Below are 20,769 nucleotides of genomic sequence, written 5' to 3' on the forward strand. Positions count from 1 at the left end.
AATTTCAAAATTTACTCTGAACACAATATTTATTGAGTTTATACAGGGTGCCGCAGATCCGACTATGCAGTTTCTATCGATTACCGCTGGGGCTGTGGTGGGGGTAGGCAGTTGCACGTGGTCTGTCTTTGTGCAGTCGTTGACCCCACTTCAGTAGCCAACATGGTCTGGATCGGTGCACATCGTGGTTTGGCCGTTCGCGCTTCTTATTTTGATCGCTACACAACGAGCTTTTCGGCGACAGTTCAACGTTCCATGCAACAATGCCGTTCCTAATGCAAACACAATTCGGTCCTGGGTTTGGCAGTTGGAGGAAACTGGTGGCACACTAAGAATAGATACACATGGCCGACGCAGATACATCAGAACGCCCGAAAATGTGCGGCGGGTGGAACAGCAGTTCAGCAATCGCCGTAACGTTCTGCTCGACGACATGCTGTTGCACTGCGGATTTCAGACCGCAGTTCGAGACGATTCTGCAATGCCATTTGAAGTTCCATCCTTTCAAAGTAATAACTGCTCAAGAATTATACCCAGCAGACTACGCCAACCGTCAAAATCTGTGTGAGCAAATGCTTGCTCAGATCCCTCCGAATGTAGCTTCACTAGTGACGACGCACATTTTCATCTTAGTGGGTGCGTGAATAAGCAAAACTTTCGCTACTGGGGTGAAAATGATCGTCGAATTATTCATGAAAGACCACAACATTTTCCTAAAGTGACAGTGTGGTGTGCCATTTCGCAATCTGGCGTGGCAGGCCCTTACTTTTTTGAGGAGGACGGAGTGACCATGATAGTGAATTTGAATGTTGCAAAATTTTCTGCGACCCAGAATGGACGAGATTGTTGAAGAACATGGACTGGGGTACTTGTGGTTCCAACAGGATGGAGCTATTGCTCACACATCTCGAATTTCACTTGATGTTTTGAGAGAAATGTTTCCGAGACGCCTCGTCTCTTTGAGGGGTGACGTCTGTTGGCCTGCGCGGTCACCAGATTTCAGCATTTGTGACGAATTTCTTTGGGGATATCTGCAGGAAAATTTTTTCAAAAGCCGCGCTACCAGAGTTAGACGAGCGGATGAATGACTAAGTGAATGCCACACCCCGCGATATGTGTGCAGGAGCTGCTCGAAACATCAGGAAGCGTCTAAAACTATTTATTTATGCTAACGGCCGCGGTCTTGAGGACATCATTCTCAAAACTAAATGAACGTAAAATGGTATATTGCACTAATTTAGAAAATAAAAAAAATTTCTCTATGCAGCCATATTTACTTTTTATTGCTCCTTAAAACTGCTTAGTCGCTTCTGCCGCACCCTGTAAAGTAAAGGATGTAGAATATTTCATAATTCTACCCTCCATAGATTCTGAGGATAAGGTACACAAACTTTAAAGAACATAATTTTCAGGAAGTTCAGTTTCAAGTTCAACCTAACGTTTTCCGTTATGGCATCTCTTCAGAAGAATCCAGATTTTTACTGAGAGTCCACTTTCCCTCCAAGGCTTCTCTTCTAGTTTCTTGCTTTTTGTCTTCATTCCTTTACCAGATCTGCAACTGACTTTTCGGCTGCAGAGAGAAGCAGTAAATCCATTTTCTCATTATGTCTTTTCCTTTCTTAAAGCCCATTCTGTCTAATACATTCACCCTCCCTACATTCCCATCATTAAGTACAATAACTGCGTCGTAAGTTGTCATTCTTACACTTGTGGTTTTAGAGCATCGTTTCCTACGATTTCGTTTAGAGACTCATTTGAATTCTGGGTTTCGCCGTGAAAACACTTTCATAGAAGTTCAGGATTTGTCAGTAACCAGGAAGGGGGCTTGTCAATGTCCAGGATGCAATTTGGAATCGTCTCCTTGTGAAAGCAGGGGTTGTTATCCCTTTGAGCCTGTAGATACTCGTATTTACACCAGCTAATGTGACATAGATGGTGAATGAAATGTCCATCTGTTGACACCTTGTGGAAATATGTAGCCCATACCGCACTTTTCATGTCACTTACACTGGATAGGCTCTGTCTGCTTACTGAATGATGAAAGACTTGAACACTTGCCTGAATCTCGTCAATCCCACAAGGCGAAACAATAATTGTTTCTTCATAAACAAAGAAGCTGGTTTGTTATCGTTTCTAAGATACGAAACAGAGTCACAAATGAATCATAAAATCAAAGGGTATGTATCATAGTCTTGTAGATGTACCCTGTGCAAGATTGGTTGAATGTACTCCAGTGAATCGTTGTTCGCCGATTTAGTATTAAAGTGTTGCTTCAAAAAAATTGGCTTGGCGGGAATGTCACTTCACACATTTAATTATTTTCAGGGCACTTCGGATGCGGTTTCATCATTGAAACTTGGGAATCTTATTGTCCATCATTCCCCTAATAAATAAAACGTAAATTGAAAATTGAAGTTCTCAAGGAATTTCATGAACGTTTCCCCTTACTTTTATTTTGTCAATAGCACAAACTGAAAATCATGTGGCTGTCTCTCGTCAAGACAATATTTTGGGAGATTTTGTCATATACATTTTTTGTGATCTACACACTGTCGTGATTCTATAAAAGCTAAAATCGCATTCAGCAGTGTGACGCTGTTTACAAAGAGTCAACTTGTACTCGCTACTGTGCACTTTGCCACTATTTACGAATCATTCAATTTCATTATTTCATAAACAGTGTCACCATGAATCCACTGACCGTGCTGAAACACCACAAATCACGTTTCAATCCATTTTCTCAAGGCAGAAACTCAAAACCTACTTATTTGAAAACAGATAGTAAAATGGAACTGGCTGATATTGAAGTAGTTAGCGTTCTGTGGGATGTGTATAATATGGATTACTGACAATTAAAATATTTGCAGACTGACAATACTTGAAAGCTAATGCCAACAGTTTCGCGGCCACAATAACAACGTGAACCGGAAGAATTTAAAAGATGGGTCTATCCTAGCTGTGATGCAACTACCTCAACAAATTAATTGAATTGAAAAATCCAGAATTGTTCATTAATTTAGAGATGAAATGTTGTTATCAAAAATGTTCGTGGAATTTACATAGCTTCTAAACCTTCATTCTTCAGGTGTAGCTTCACTGCAAAAATCCCTGTGCTCTTCTGCTGTACTGCTGTGCAAAACTTATCGCGTGATGTACGAAATAAATTCCAGGTACAGATTCCACAAAATTACTTTATTGGCACGCAACATGTGCTGCGACGAGAAATATGTAAACAAAATTCTACATGCTATGCTTCGATGGTTAGTAACAAACTGCCTCTCTGCTGTATGCAAACCAAAGGTATTTATATGATTTACAACAATCATTGACAATCAGAATTACAAATTTTAAGAAATGACAGTTAAAAGTGAATAACAAAATTATTTCACATACATACAGTTTTGCGTGGGTGCTAACTTAATGTCATTATGAATTCCGAAGTAATATACAAATTTCTAGGAAATAGCAACACACATTGCATTTTAGTTAATTGCAGTCGGAAGAAAGAATAAGAAGCATTACTAACATGTATATGAATTCCAAATAATATGTTTATCAAAAATTAGCTAGCCGATTTGCCAAAAATTAATTTGTAAGCTGAATAATACACTTCTTACTCATTTGCGTAGATAGTTTAGATCAATTACTTAGTAATTATTGGAAGCGCAATATTCCTAGCATGTTCACAAACTTGCTATTGAGTGCAGAATAGAAAACCAAACTTAGATTCTGCATACGTTGTCTCAAACAAACCAATTACCGGTATAGGTGTATTGTAGCATCATACATTAAACAATTAATTAAGCATAAAATACGCTCCTGGAAATTGAAATAAGAACACCGTGAATTCATTGTCCCAGGAAGGGGAAACTTTATTGACACATTCCTGGGGTCAGATACATCACATGATCACACTGACAGAACCACAGGCACATAGACACAGGCAACAGAGCATGCACAATGTCGGCACTAGTACAGTGTATATCCACCTTTCGCAGCAATGCAGGCTGCTGTTCTCCCATGGAGACGATCGTAGAGATGCTGGATGTAGTCCTGTGGAACGGCTTGCCATGCCATTTCCACCTGGCGCCTCAGTTGGACCAGCGTTCGTGCTGGACGTGCAGACCGCGTGAGACAACGCTTCATCCAGTCCCAAACATGCTCAATGGGGGACAGATCCGGAGATATTGCTGGCCAGGGTAGTTGACTTACACCTTCTAGAGCACGTTGGGTGGCACGGGATACATGCGGACGTGCATTGTCCTGTTGGAACAGCAAGTTCCCTTGCCGGTCTAGGAATGGTAGAACGATGGGTTCGATGACGGTTTGGATGTACCGTGCACTATTCAGTGTCCCCTCGACGATCACCAGTGGTGTACGGCCAGTGTAGGAGATCGCTCCCCACACCATGATGCCGGGTGTTGGCCCTGTGTGCCTCGGTCGTATGCAGTCCTGATTGTGGCGCTCACCTGCACGGCGCCAAACACGCATACGACCATCATTGGCACCAAGGCAGAAGCGACTCTCATCGCTGAAGACGACACGTCTCCATTCGTCCCTCCATTCACGCCTGTCGCGACACCACTGGAGGCGGGCTGCACGATGTTGGAGCGTGAGCGGAAGACGGCCTAACGGTGTGCGGGACCGTAGCCCAGCTTCATGGAGACGGTTGCGAATGTTCCTCGCCGATACCCCAGGAGCAACAGTGTCCCTAATTTGCTGGGAAGTGGCGGTGCGGTCCCCTACGGCACTGCGTAGGATCCTACGGTCTTGGCGTGCATCCGTGCGTCGCTGCGGTCCTGTCCCAGGTCGACGGGCACGTGCACCTTCCGCCGACCGCTGGCGACAACATCGATGTACTGTGGAGACCTCACGCCCCACGTGTTGAGCAATTCGGCGGTACGTCCACCCGGCCTCCCGCATGCCCACTATACGCCCTCGCTCAAAGTCCGTCAACTGCACATACGGTTCACGTCCACGCTGTCGCGGCATGCTACCAGTGTTAAAGACTGCGATGGAGCTCCGTATGCCACGGCAAACTGGCTGACACTGACGGCGGCGGTGCACAAATGCTGCGCAGCTAGCGCCATTCGACGGCCAACACCGCGGTTCCTGGTGTGTCCGCTGTGCCGTGCGTGTGATCATTGCTTGTACAGCCCTCTCGCAGTGTCCGGAGCAAGTATGGTGGGTCTGACACACCGGTGTCAATGTGTTCTTTTTTCCATTTCCAGGAGTGTAGATGTACTTTCTTCAGGCAGTGGAAAACACTGCCAAAGAGGCAGTGTTATTACAATAGGAAGTTAGATTTTACCAAATACTTGATCTGCTGGAGAATTTTTAAATCTGTAATTGTCATTACATTCATACACTGATGGAAATAGAGCTACGTCCAAACGTTAACAAAGCGATACTGCAGTACTTCCACGTTTGCGCGACATAATGACTGAATTTCATCTTTATGCAAACTTATTTTCAGTACAGAAAAAAGCCATTTGTACAGACGAAAAATGGTGTAGATACACGACGTATACTGCGTGTGTGTATCGGTACTCGAACTCTACAGGCGGAGACGGCAACACAACGTGCCTTCGTCTTCGTGTGTTTAAAAAAGTGGCGTAAGTGACATGAAAGTATCATACCGAGATATAGCAAAGTTGCAATACAATGAGTGCGGAAGGAATGGCGACGATGCGGACGCGTGGTAAATGTGTGGCAAAACCAGTACTCATAGGCTAGGTGCTTTCAGAAGAATTTCGCTTAGTCTCCTTCCGCCGCCGAGCAGTGTCAGCAGTGCGCAAGTAGCAGCATTACTGCATTTACTAGGCAATCTTGTATTTTAATAACCGTTTAAATTTTGTCGATTTGTTTGCGCTCTCTGTAGATTAGTTCAGACGTTCTTTACAAAACAGTTTTTAGCATGGATAGGGACTGCAACTGCTGTGTTCGGATGCAGGCTGAGTTGGCATCCCTTCGCTCACAGCTTCAGGTAGTGTTGGCTTCGGTCACACAGCTTGAGGCTGTTGCCAATGGGCATCACTGTGGGGGTCCGGATGGGGGTTTGTCGGGGACGGCCAGCTCGTCCCACGCATCCCCTGATCGGACTAAGACTGTGGTTGCCCGGGATACTGCCCGCATTGAGGCTGATCCCTCACCTGTGGTAGAGTGGGAGGTCGTTTCAAGGTGTGGCAGGGGGCGAAACACATTCCGGAGGGCTGAACGGAAAGCCTCTCCAGTTTGTCTGACGAACCGGTTTCAGGCTCTGTCTCAGGCTGATACTGATCTTCGGCCTGACACGGCTGCTTGTCCTGTTCCAGAGGTTGCCCCTCAGTCTGCAAGATCTGGGCAGTTGCAGAGGGTGGGCTTACTGGTTGTTGGGAGCTCCAACGTCAGGCGCGTAATGGGGCCCCTTAGGGAAATGGCAGCAAGAGAGGGGAAGAAAACCAATGTGCACTCCGTGTGCATACCGGGGGGAGTCATTCCAGAAGTGGAAAGGGTGCTTCCGGATGCCATGAAGGGTACAGGGTGCACCCATCTGCAGGTGGTCGCTCATGTCGGCACCAATGATGTGTGTCGCTATGGATCGGAGGAAATCCTCTCTGGCTTCCGGCGGCTATCTGATTTGGTGAAGACTGCCAGTCTCGCTAGCGGGATGAAAGCAGAGCTCACCATCTGCAGCATCGTCGACAGGACTGACTGCGGACCTTTGGTACAGAGCCGAGTTGAGGGTCTGAATCAGAGGCTGAGACGGTTCTGCGACCGTGTGGGCTGCAGATTCCTCGACTTGCGCCATAGGGTGGTGGGGTTTCGGGTTCCGCTGGATAGATCAGGAGTCCACTACACGCAACAAGCGGCTACACGGGTAGCAGGGGTTGTGTGGCGTGGGCTGGACGGTTTTTTAGGTTAGATGGCCTTGGGCAAGTACAGAAAGGGCAACAGCCTCAACGGGTGCGGGGCAAAGTCAGGACATGCGGGGACCAAGCAGCAATCGGTATTGTAATTGTCAACTGTCGAAGCTGCGTTGGTAACGTACCGGAACTTCAAGCGCTGATAGAAAGCACCGAAGCTGAAATCGTTATAGGTACAGAAAGCTGGCTTAAGCCAGAGATAAATTCTGCCGAAATTTTTACAAAGGTACAGACGGTGTTTAGAAAGGATAGATTGCATGCAACCGGTGGTGGAGTGTTCGTCGCTGTTAGTAGTAGTTTATCCTGTAGTGAAGTAGAAGTGGATAGTTCCTGTGAATTATTATGGGTGGAGGTTACACTAAACAACCGAACTAGGTTAATAATTGGCTCCTTTTACCGACCTCCCGACTCAGCAGCATTATTGGCAGAACAACTGAGAGAAAATTTGGAATACATTTCACATAAATTTTCCCAGCATGTTATAGTCTTAGGTGGAGATTTCAATTTACCAGATATAGACTGGGACACTCAGATGTTTAGGACGGGTGGTAGGGACAGAGCATCGAGTGACATTATACTGAGTGCACTATCCGAAAATTACCTCGAGCAATTAAACAGAGAACCGACTCGTGGAGATAACATCTTGGACCTACTGATAACAAACAGACCCGAACTTTTCGACTCTGTATGTACAGAACAGGGAATCAGTGATCATAAGGCCGTTGCAGCATCCCTGAATATGGAAGTTAATAGGAATATAAAAAAAGGGAGGAAGGTTTATCTGTTTAGCAAGAGTAATAGAAGGCAGATTTCAGACTACCTAACAGATCAAAACGAAAATTTCTGTTCCGACACTGACAATGTTGAGTGTTTATGGAAAAAGTTCAAGGCAATCGTAAAATGCGTTTTAGACAGGTACGTGCCGAGTAAAACTGTGAGGGACGGGAAAAACCCACCGTGGTACAACAACAATGTTAGGAAACTACTGCGAAAGCAAAGAGAGCTCCACTCCAAGTTTAAACGCAGCCAAAACCTCTCAGACAAACAGAAGCTAAACGATGTCAAAGTTAGCGTAAGGAGGGCTATGCGTGAAACGTTCATTGAATTCGAAAGTAAAATTCTATGTACCGACTTGACAGAAAATCCTAGGAAGTTCTGGTCTTACGTTAAATCAGTAAGTGGCTCGAAACAGCATATCCAGACACTACGGGATGATGATGGCATTGAAACAGAGGATGACACACGTAAAGCTGAAATACTAAACACCTTTTTCCAAAGCTGTTTCACAGAGGAAGACCGCACTGCAGTTCCTTCTCTAAATCCTCGCACAAACGAAAAAATGGCTGACATCGAAATAAGTGTCCAAGGAATAGAAAAGCAACTGGAATCACTCAATAGAGGAAAGTCCACTGGACCTGACGGGATACCAATTCGATTCTACACAGAATACGCGAAAGAACTTGCCCCCCTTCTAACAGCCGTGTACCGCAAGTCTCTAGAGGAACGGAGAGTTCCAAATGATTGGAAAAGAGCACAGATAGTCCCAGTCTTCAAGAAGGGTCGTCGAGCAGATGCGCAAAACTATAGACCTATATCTCTTACGTCGATCTCTTGTAGAATTTTAGAACATGTTTCTTGCTCGCGTATCATGTCATTTCTGGAAACCCAGAATCTACTATGTAGGAATCAACATGGATTCCGGAAACAGCGATCGTGTGAGACCCAACTTGCTTTATTTGTTCATGAGACCCAGAAAATATTAGATACAGGCTCCCAGGTAGATGCTATTTTTCTTGACTTCCGGAAGGAGTTCGATACAGTTCCGCACTGTCGCCTGATAAAGAAGGTAAGAGCCTACGGAATATCAGACCAGCTGTGTGGCTGGATTGAAGAGTTTTTAGCAAACAGAACACAGCATGTTGTTATCAATGGAGAGACGTCTACAGACGTTAAAGTAACCTCTGGCGTGCCACAGGGGAGTGTTATGGGACCATTGCTTTTCACAATATATATAAATGACTTAGTATATAGTGTCGGAAGTTCCATGCGGCTTTTCGCGGATGATGCTGTAATATACAGAGAAGTTGCAGCATTAGAAAATTGTAGCGAAATGCAGGAAGATCTGCAGCGGATAGGCACTTGGTGCAGGGAGTGGCAACTGACCCTTAACATAGACAAATGTAATGTATTGCGAATACATAGAAAGAAGGATCCTTTATTGTATGATTATATGATAGCGGAACAAACACTGGTAGCAGTTACTTCTGTAAAATATCTGGGAGTATGCGTGCGGAACGATTTGAAGTGGAATGATCATACAAAATTAATTGTTGGTAAGGCGGGTACCAGGTTGAGATTCATTGGGAGAGTCCTTAGAAAATGTAGTCCATCAACAAAGGAGGTGGCTTACAAAACACTCGTTCGACCTATACTTGAGTATTGCTCATCAGTGTGGGATCCGTACCAGATCGGTCTGACGGAGGAGATAGAGAAGATCCAAAGAAGAGCGGCGCGTTTCGTCACAGGATTATTTGGTAACCGTGAAAGCGTTACGGAGATGTTTAATAAACTCAAGTGGCAGACTCTGCAAGAGAGGCGCTCTGCATCGCGGTGTAGATTGCTCGCCAGGTTTCGAGAGGGTGCGTTTCTGGATGAGGTATCGAATATATTGCTTCCCCCTACTTATACCTCCCGAGGAGATCACGAATGTAAAATTAGAGAGATTAGAGCGCGCACGGAGGCTTTCAGACAGTCGTTCTTCCCGCGAACCATACGCGACTGGAACAGGAAAGGGAGGTAATGACAGTGGCACGTAAAGTGCCCTCCGCCACACACCGTTGGGTGGCTTGCGGAGTATCAATGTAGATGTAGATGTAGATGTAGAAGAACAATACCACAAGAGGATTTTAGCATCGTTTGACGGGCGTGGACCAACAATCGGGTGACAACACTGAAATTCAGAGTAATGTTGCTCGCAGAGAGTCGTCATGAACGGTAAGAAAAATGCTATTCTGGAAATTCCGTTCAAATCTTAAGTTACTAAGTGTCGTTTACAGCTGAGACCACATCAAAGCCAACAGAGAAAGTGTAGTCCCACTGAAATGGTAATTTAAAAGGCATTCTTTGGCGTTGAGTGATGTCCCGCTTTTGTTTGTGGCCAGTAGATCGACCCCAATCTGCCCGTATACGATCAGCTGAAGATTCACGAGAACCATCGAATCTTGGAACGTCTCTAACTCTTGGAATTATAGTTTGAGCAATTGTTGGATATGACAGCAGGGTTGATTTGGTAATTGTTGAAGGGAGGTTAAATAGTCGCCACTATGCAGCATGAATGGTAAACCCTACTGTTTCACCCTTCGTGACCAGGGTACCAAATTTAATTTTCGAACAGGATGATGCTAGACTCAACACTAAGGTTCAATCTGCCAATGACTTCAGGAATATACGGAAACATAATTAGTTTACCCAATGACCTTATTTGTTGTCCATAGAGCAGGCGACGGAAAGCAGTATTTTTCAAAGTTTCAGCCTCCAGCCTGCTATCATCATGAACTGACACAGCGTGCTTTTCACGCTTGGTAAGAAATTCCTCAAGATAGCTATGGGAATCTGTTTGCTTCCACGTCACAATGTACACAGGAATATATTCGTGCCCGTGGTGGCCACTACTGATAATGATGGTGGACTTCAGTTCTGAATGGAATAAAGGTTTGATCATTTAAGTAAAGAACATCTCCACAAAGTCTGTTAAATATAGGAGTGAAACTTAATGATAAAAACTTTGCAGACTACTCTACAAAGAATACCACTGCTAATAATTACCGTTCCTGCTCTGCGCACAATTAGCGCGAGGGAGAAACGATTGCCTGTACGCCACTACACGAGTTGAAATCTATTTGGCCTTCACAACCGTTTCTCGTAAACAGCTATTTGTTTTATCAATTCTGGCGTCGTTTTCTTGGTGCACTGTCCTAGAAAACGGTGTTTCAATTTGCAGAACGAACATTTGAATTCTTTACGCTGAATGTATTCATTCATGGATCAGTTTCGCAACTTTCTTGTACAGACCAATTCCAGCAGAACGCTTCTGAATTTGCTTGAATTTTTCGTTTAATCTGACTTCGCCGTATTACAAACGAGCAATACTCGAGGCTGGGTCCCTCAGGCTTCTGTACGTGATTCTCTTAACATGTAGTTATGCTGCGTATTCTCAGTACTTTCCCGTAAAAACGGCAATCTGTGATTCACCTTCGCTACAAATGACCTTACGTGTTCGTTCTATCTCACGTTATCTTCCAACGTTCGAGGACGGACGTGACGAAGTTAAGCAGGATGCCACTAATAGGGTGTTAGAATATTACAGGTATGTCTCTCCTACAATAGCCGCTTTAACTCACATTTATCAATATTTAAAACAACTTCCCATTGATCACATCAAATATAAATTGTGTACAAGTCATTCTGGATGCCGCCAAGGGCACTCAACATCCACACTTTCTCGTACACAAGAGTGTCATCAGCACTCCTACCCACTCTATTCGACATATGGATTCTGTACATGTGAATTATTGTGAGCTCGTAAGTTGGAAAAGAATAGAGTGCATAAAAATTATTGAAAATATTAGAATAATTTGAATAAAATCCTAATTCATTGTCGTATGAAACTAAATTAACGTCTTCTACGACAATCTGATTTCCGAAAGGAATAACATTTTTAGTGATTGTATAGATCCACTCATTTTAGAAATAAAATGGAAATGTTATTATTTGTCAAATTCGCAAAAAAGGGTGAAACTGGTTTCACGTCTCTTGACGCTTGTAAAATAATGATCCTTTGGTTTGTGAAATGTTCATAAACTGATACCAATTACCACAGAGTCACTCAAGACAGTTGTCGACTACGAGGGCAAAAGACAAACGGATCATTCGGCAGACGATCATAACTGAAGCATTGTACTGTTTGAGATCTCAGTCACGTCACGGTTTCTCACCAGTCTGCTGGTTCACTGTATTATCTAAGTTCTGGCAAGTGATAAACTGCTATAATCATGACTTCTACAACACAGAGGTGGATTCTCCATCCTTAGATTTTCAAAGGTTAATTTGCGCAGCCAGACGAAACCTCAAAACTGTTTATTAGCTGTACTTAAACCTAAATAACCTAAGGACATCACACACATCCATGCTCGAGGCAGGATTCCAACCTGCAACCGTAGCAGTCGCGCGGTTCCGGACTGAAACGCCTACAACCGCTCGTCCACCACGCCCGGCTAACTGATATGTCCACTTGAAGTTACATCACTGCAACTTCATTGAATCTCTGATTATACAATACATTGCGAACGTCTTAAGTGCGCATGCCGCATTGGCTCTCTTAGAAATGACGTTATTCCTGGCAAATATGTGGAATAATACGGGAGCACTGCACGAAAATGTGAAATGAAGTTTATGTACAGAATATGAATATTTTTAGATTACAATAATGAGTGTGATCAGAAAATATCTACATACAGAGAGAATTACAATATTCCGTTCCGGATATAAATTAAAGTTAACAACAGTCTTTACGCTCTACAGCTCCCAGTAGTAACAGGGAAGCTGTTCTCTGATGGCTTAACGGATGTCCTCTGATCCTGTCCCTTCTTCTTGTCACTGTTTTCCATACATCCCTTCCCTTGCCGATTCTGCTGAGAACTTCCTCGTTCCTTATCTGGTCAGTCCGCATAGTTTTCGACATTCTTCTGCAGCAACACAACTCAAATGCTTCGATTCTCTTCTGTTCAGTTTTTCCACAGGCCATGTACACTATCACATAGTGCTGCGCTCCAAATGTACGTTCTCAGTAATTTATCCTCAAATTTAGGACCTATGTTTGATACAAGTAGGCTTCTCTTGGCCAGGAATGCCATTCTTGTACTAGACCGCTTTTTATGCCCTCCTTGCTCCGTCCGTCATGGGTTATTTTGCTGCCTAGGTAGCAGAATTCGTTAACTTTGTCTACTTGGTCATCCATAATATGTTAAACTTCTCGTCGTTTGCATTTCTGCTACTTCCAATTACTATCGTCTTTCCTCGATTTTCTCTCAGGCCTTAGTTTGTACATGACTGTTCATTCCATTTAAAACATCCTGTAATTCTTGTTCAGTATCTCTGAGGACAGCAGTGTCATGAGGTTATCTTACCATTGTTATCCTTACACCTTGAATTTTAATCCGATTCTTGAACCTTTCTTTTATTTCAGTCACTGCTTCTTCAATACACAGACTGTGAGCCCGCTGCAGTCGCCACGAGTTGCGGCGACTTGAATTCCCGCAGCCGCATCCGCCGCTCTCGTTGCAGTGCGGCGTCGCGAGCGGCACCCAGTTGCAGCTGCGGCTTACCGGACACATCGTGGGCGCCGCTTCCTGGATACGTCTGCAACATGGGGCAGCTTCGCCTCGCCCTCCCTGCAGCACGCCGGTTGCTACACCGCCGCAGCTTGTCGACCTGACCGGCAGCGGTGACAGCGGCGGTCACCACCAAGCTTGTCATTGGTGTACTAGTTGGTGCCCATGGTCAAGAAAGCTTGTTTCTGAGGTTTAAATTTGTTGGGCGCCGCTAATCGACGTATCTGACATGCCTGTGCGGCCGCTGTGCTGGTTATTGCACGTAAAGAGGGCCGTTGTTATCATGTGGTTGACTGGGTTTACATGCTGGAAGTTAGTACGGGAGAACATGTTTTGATAACTGTGAGTGGTGTTGAGTTGTGATTTTTCTCATCTGGTAAATTAGACCGGTAGCGTTACCCGGTGCGTTGCAGAATCGTCATCCAGGCAAGTACTTCATAAACTGACTGTTCAGTTCAAACTTATCTGTTGTAAAAGGGATGCATCCTCAAAATCATTTATGTTGTGTGCTAGCTTGCATACTTAAGTCATAATTTTACGTCCACGTTTCTTTTGGTTGGAAGTAAGTGTTTGAAATTCTGTGGGATATTGTTTAGGAAATTATTTGTCATCAGACACTCTGAGACTCTGCCTCATTAGTGGTATTATAGTGTGAGAAATCATTATTAAAATGATTATTCTTACTGCGGGAGGGTTCATTACAGTAGACTTGCTGGGAATGTTGAGATTTGACAATAGTAACGCAGAAATTGTTAGTGGAAATTTTTAAAATTATCTTAAATGTTTATTGGCTTTGAAGCGATACTATGAGTACGCTTCGTGAATAACCCAGCTAATGGGCATGTAGAAGGGAACTAAGTTTTTTCGTATCGACTACTTTTTAATGTGTTACGCTTCCTCGTACTCTTTGTACCTTTCCAGTGTGTATGAGGGAATGCTGTGTGAACGTGTTGAGCTTAGAAAGGTGAAGGGCTGTTTAGAAGGACTGTCACTAGAGCGGCAGGCTAGTCAAAAGAGAAACTAGTAAAGCTAAAGGATTGCTTGAGGCACTCGGAAAGATCAGTTCTGAGGGGTGTAGAGGACGGAGGTTGGCCGTCAGCCAATAGCAACGTGGCAGTTGGAGCTACGGCCGGAGTGGCCGGTCGGTAGTGTGGCGGGCAGAGGGCAGCCGGCAAGCGCTGAGGAGAGGACGCGGCGTGAAGACGCGCCGCCTGGAAGGTAGCAAGATGTAGTGGAATGCAGTATATTGTAGTAGATTCACACGCCCCACACCATCACACAGCTTCCATCACCTTGAATAGTCCCCTGCTGACATGCAGGGTCCATAGATTCATGAGGCTGACTCCATACCTGTACACGTCCATCCGCTCGACACAATTTTGAAACGAGACTCGTCCGAGCAGGCGACATGTTTCCGGTCGACAGTCTTATGTCGGTGTTGATGGGCCCACGCAAGGCAAAAATCAATTAGCGGTAGGGTTGCACTTCTGTCATACTGAACGATTCTCTTCTGTCATCAGTGGTCCCGTTCTTGCAAAAACTCGTACGGGAAAATGCCTACTTCATCGCTACCTCGGAGATGTTGTGTCCCATCGTGCGCCGGCTATATCACCAAGTTCAAACTCACATAACAGTTGACAACATTCCAAAGATACTCAAAGCCTAATTTGTCACTTTCATAATGAAATAGTAATTTCACTAACTATGCCACTGGCATAGAAATAAGTAATTTTTCTTGCTAGCCTGCACTCATTTTATAGGACTGTCCGCCCCGATAGCTGAGTAGTCAGCGTGACGGCTTTCCGTCCTACGGTTCGATTCCCGGCTGGGTCGGAGATTTCATCATCATTTAATCCCCATCCGGCGCGCAGGTAACCCAATTGCCGGCACGGTAGCTCAGCGTGTTCGGCCAGAGGGCTGCGTGCTCTCTGTAATAAAAAAAAACTGAGCCAAGGAATCAACGATCAACTTGAACGGATGTCTTGTACCGTCCGCCCAGACCAAACTCAACGAACAAAAATAAAAAAAAGTGGCGTCGAATGTAATAAGACCTGTACCAAGGCGGTCGGACCTGTCCCGTAAGGGGCCTCCCGGCCAATGACGCCAAACGCTCATTTCCATTTTATAGGACTCTACAATCAGAATAAAAGTACTGTACTGTCATTTCATGTTTCCCTCCGCCTTAGCGTGTAAAAGGTTCTTTCTTAATTGTGATGGGTGCCTTATTCCAAAATAGAAAATATCGTTCAACAACCACTGAAATTATGTCTGTGGAGTTTGAGTTCTTCTCGTTTGTTGAAAGAATGTTGTGTTTATAAGGTTCCAACAGCATTGGTTAGATGTGTTGGCTTCTGCTTCTGCTTTATGACTCTGTGTAAGTTTTCCGTATTAACATCAGCTGTGCAAAAATATAGGCTGTAGAAGTCAATAATGATTCTACAGTGGAATTGCAGAGCTGTTCCAGATGCAACATATGCTATCTATAATATGCAAACCAATTACACACGCTATTGTTGTGTAAGGCAGATAACTAATAAACGCACAACTTCATTGAGAAATCCATGTAGAATTTTAAATATTTTTGCGATATTTTGAGCCCATAGTATTTGCTTTATGCGCCCCTTGCCATTTTTCTTATTTATTGCAGTTGTTTAGCTTGTGGATGAAGTGCGAAGCAGTTGCAGTAGCCTAGTTACAAAAGTCGAGTCTAACGAGATGGTGGTAATGGATACCGAGTGTTGTGTAGTACAAACGCTTACAGTTACCGCAGGAATAGTTAAAGCGGGACGAGGAGATTATAGCTGCACTGTACACTGCTGGCAGTAACACGCCGTAAACTGTTGTTCCGCCTGCGGCGGAGCGCAATACATTTCAGTGGAGCAGCAGCGCGTCGCAGGCCAGTAGCTTATCGCATTTGGCGCATCGTTACCGTCTTAGCTGCGGCATCCGCGGGCTCTGTGCTGTGTGATACACTGCGCGGGACCGTCCATACGGACTCTGCTGCAGTCAAAGTGAGAGTTAAGGCACCAGCACGAATCTGCAGGCAATCTGCAGGCGCTCACCTGTCAGTTATTGAAGGCCGATTGTGTTAGCATTTTACGACGTGTACGACAGTCGTTGTGATGGCTACCGTCATTTCAAGCGGTTACGTCCGTAGTGCTTAACACAGTGCCATTTCTCAGAATGGCAGCCACCGCAAGACAAAACTTAGCAGAATGACAGCTACAGTAAGTTTCTCAAAAATAAAAAATATAGTGCAAGCAGATACGTAAAGGCAGTCCCATACTAACATTAAAAAAATCGGCTTCGGGAGACCTTGCGGTCCTAAAAATTGATTTCACTGTACAAAAATCATGGTCTACATCCACAAGGTAAACACGGCAGAAAATAACGTGTTGAATACTCGCACAGGAGCAATTTGTGTAGCTTATTTCAAACGCAGAACCTTTATCTGCAAGAAAAAAAATTATGTGCAGGAGATTTACTTCACGCAGAGCCACAGCGCGCTGTAGAACTTTTTAAATGAACCCGAAGCGACAGAAGATCACATATAAGTCTATGGAGTCTACAAACGTCTTTAGATGAATTTTGTCATGATTCCTTCCTACGTGTACTGGATCACCATTTTGGATGCATCAGAGTAGGGCGCACTTGACTGGTCCTTGCCTGAAAGACATCCGACTGTTGTAATTGTCTTGACACAGACAAATAATTGGAAAAGTGGTATCCATCGGCTATAGAGATGCATTATTCATGCATGTCCGGCTCACCTCACGGGTTGGGTTTCAGACGAAAACTAAGGAAAGAAGTGGAAAAGAGAATAGCCAATCAGCTCAGAAAGCGTGTCTCGTCGTAATAAATGAAATATCATGATGCTGAACGGTACAAATAACTCAGAAGAAGGTAAAAGGTAAATATGTTTCCACTTTAAATTACGCTGATCGATATAATCTCGGCACAACTTTGGAATGTAGAAAGGTCTTGATCGGTCAGTTCTTTGTTAAACGTTACGCGTTTCAAAATTTCTTTATCGGATTGAAGCTGTGGAATAAAGTGCATAAGAAAATAATTATAGCTCTATGTACAGAATAGCATAAGTGTGCATATTAGTATTCCATGTGCAGAAATTTCAGATAGTACCGTACTAACATTTAAATCAAACTTTAATACAAAGCTTACGAAAGTGACCTGATAGATGAATATAATACAGATCTCATCTCACGTAGTCATATTCTCAGTCCCGTTGTCTATTCGAAGAGAACTAGTGCCTAACTGACTGTAGCGGTTAATCTAAGAAAGGAGCAAACGAAGGCCGGTAGGTGGCGCTACCATTAATCACAGAAATGAAGTCAAAGAGTAACATTACAAACAACTACACTTTGCGATTAAGTACATGACATAACATCGTGAACAACTTGACAAAGATACATTTATGCTACCTTTATGGAAAAGAAACTCATATACTGATAGCATGAAATGTGCGTCGTTAGGTAGCATCTTGAACCACGTTACAGCGATAATCGTTAGTCAGTAATGAAAATGGAAGACATATTTGCAACCAATAACTGGTGTCGTACAATATAAACATAAAAGTGATATGGATGAGAAATGAAATATGTGTTATGAAAAAATAAGTTTATAACCATCACTAAATATAATATTACATAAGTATCACTAAATATAATCATATTACAGAACTAAAAAATTTTGAGTTTAGATATAAATCAGGAGGCAACGATTGTTCAAGTAGGTCGCGATTGTTCAAGTAGGTACAGAAAATGGGTATAAAATTAAAAATATTCGTAAATATTTCTATTCTATACAGAAGAAAAGCACAAAGTAGTCAAATAGAGGATAAAAACGGTCGTTTTATTAGTCTAATCTACAATGGACAATTAGTCTAATCTACAGTGTGACAAAATTTCGAAACTTTTGAAAAAGGCTAATATCCATGTTTCGTTTAAAGCAAGATGTAATTTACACATGTGATTAAGGCATGATGTAGAACAGAAACCGATAAGTACGAGTATTATTAGTGAACCATGTGTTCGTAAGATTCATTGTGGAGATTGCGACAATATCTGTATTCCCAGTGGCTTAGGACAGCATTTCAAAATGAAGAAGCATGGCTTGTTGCCAATAGCTGAAGGATTTGAGGTTTTACACATCGCCCCTCAGTGTCGTCTGTTAGACGTTTTGGAAGAATTTTAAATATATAAATATCGAATTTCTCAGTCACATCGGTTATTTTATGAGCAATATTTCCGTATTGACTACTTCTTGGATTTATTTGAAGACACTATAAGAAATATGTCTCGGATGTGACCACAACTGGTCTAAGACTCCTTAGATTAGCCATAATCATCTAGAATTCGTGAGCCATTATAGCTGAATGGACCTCAGTACCTTCTGCCCCGTTATATGGTCCCACCATTTTCATGGGCCGATCTAATGGATATACCTACCCACGCTTCCTCTTCAGATTCACTCCACCACAAGAGATGGAGCAACTCGCACGCCGCCACCACAGTGTACCTGCCTCGCTGTGTATCTCCTTTAATTACAGACGGCGCATGTAGCATCAGTATTTTACATCTCGCCAACATTAGTACTTCATGCTATTGATTTGACTAACTTTACAATTTTATCGCAACACGGGCATTATTAATATCCATGCATTCCACATTATGGGTACAGTAAACTGAACTTATCGTATTGAATATAGTTTCGTTATGTGTACATTACATTGCGATTGACGTTGCGAAGGCCTATTCGAGGATTGGATCCCTTCAGTTCCAAGTCGAAGAATTATGCTGCATAGGTTACACTCAGCGTGTAATCGTCGGTTTGGACGAGCCCCCTGCCGTTGCCGTCCTTTCGTGCGACCGCCCGCTGGTGCTGCTGCCTGGCACCCTGTGCTCGCCCCCTGCCTCCGCCGCCGCCCCCCCGGAGCTCGCCGCCATTAGCCCCCGTTTTAGTTCCTTTCCCACTTCGGTGACTCCTGTCGCCAGTGGACACCGCCTTCAATCATGGACACCCCATCATCTACACCTCCCCCTCCCGTGCACCCACTGTAACCTCGTGCAGTGCTTCCTCTGGATCTAACGTGTCTACTCCACCTCTCGTACTCACAGTCTCCTCCTCATCCATGTATCCCCACTTGTGTGTTGCTCCTTCTCCTGCTCCTGCTCCTTCCCCTGCTCCCACAGCTATCGCCCTCCAAGACGAATTTGCTCCCCTCGCAACACTGCCCGCTGCAACTACACCTGTGTCCCCCGTCTGCTGCACCACAGTCGTCACCACAGAGCGGTCCACCTCCATTCCCTTCATCCAGGGTTCACTGAATATTCAATGAACTGTGGATGAAGCCCGACCAACAGGGAATTACATGCATTGAGCGAAAATAATAGTGCGTTGAGAATGGCTAGCTTCTAGCCGAAATCTAGATCTGCACAATAAAATTTAAAAAGGACGACCAATCGCTGCAATCTGTAATTTACAAGTCAATATAACAGTCGCTGAATGCAACAGGAAGGTAACCTTATGAACATTTCTGTGGTGTTACATGTGCTCAATATCCACACTTCCCTTTTGTCACCAATTGTGTAGCACGCATTGTATTAGTACACATTAATTGAATATCTCCTCGTTTCAGTTTCTTCCGAAGTTTGAGCATGTTGCGTCCGTTCTTTCGGACAGTACAACATGCATTCGTCCTCTGACTGTGAAGCCAGGAAAATAATCTGGGCTTGAGTACCAGTTATCGATAGAGAGGGTATGCCCACGTTCTAAATTGGGATTTATAAATGTAGCCACTACGTCACCACTTTTCGCCAAATTGTGGAACTCAGTTTCTGTTGATGTCCCTGTATAAACAATGAAATCTAAGACACAGCCAGTCTTACAATTTCATAACACAATTGTTTTTTCCGAATCTACTTCTTTTCGATGGAATGGATGACTGAAAGATAAGCGTAGTTTGAATAATAACAAACTTCCATCAATGCAGAGTTTCTTATGTGGATTAAATGCACAACAGAAAGCTGTACGAAATTGATCGACAATTTCCTAATTTTGAAGAATCTGTTTCCTACAGTATTTGCAGAGTTGTCACTGAAATATAATATTCTCATAAGTAACAAAAAGCGGTCGCTTGACGTCATCGCACTAAAAATTGGAGTATTTAGAAGAAAATCTCTGGTCCAGTATTCGCTAATTTTCAGCTTTTTCACGCGAGGCATCAGAAGACAAACAGCTATGAAACAATCCGTTACTTCATATCCAGTTTCTTTCTACTTTGGAGTATTCTCTTTGGTGAATAAATAAAACCGATTCGTTTTGTCAGCTTATATTTCACCAGTTCTTCTGTAAAGAATAACGTGGTAACTGACAGACAACTTGGTTCATTCCCTATCTGATACACATGTCACGATAGCGTATCACCAGATGAGTGATAAACCGGCCGAAATTCATTT

The 20,769-nt window shown here is 43.7% G+C and overlaps 1 protein-coding gene across 1 annotated transcript in view; it reads right to left on the reverse strand.

Annotated features, from left to right (window-relative positions):
• LOC124561877 (fibroin heavy chain-like) overlaps positions 1-19,624 on the reverse strand; it is a 41,032-nt gene extending 21,408 nt beyond the window's left edge. The window contains exons 1-2 of the mRNA XM_047130940.1: positions 19,427-19,624; positions 19,121-19,315 (exon numbers count right to left, since the gene is read on the reverse strand). Coding sequence (XP_046986896.1) covers positions 19,121-19,315; positions 19,427-19,624 — 393 coding nt within the window. The remainder of the gene's footprint in view (positions 1-19,120; positions 19,316-19,426) is intronic.
• Positions 19,625-20,769: the final 1,145 nt, after the last annotated feature.

This window comes from Schistocerca americana, chromosome 1 (genome assembly GCF_021461395.2).
Source record: "Schistocerca americana isolate TAMUIC-IGC-003095 chromosome 1, iqSchAmer2.1, whole genome shotgun sequence".
Classification (NCBI taxonomy): Eukaryota; Metazoa; Arthropoda; class Insecta; order Orthoptera; family Acrididae; genus Schistocerca; species Schistocerca americana.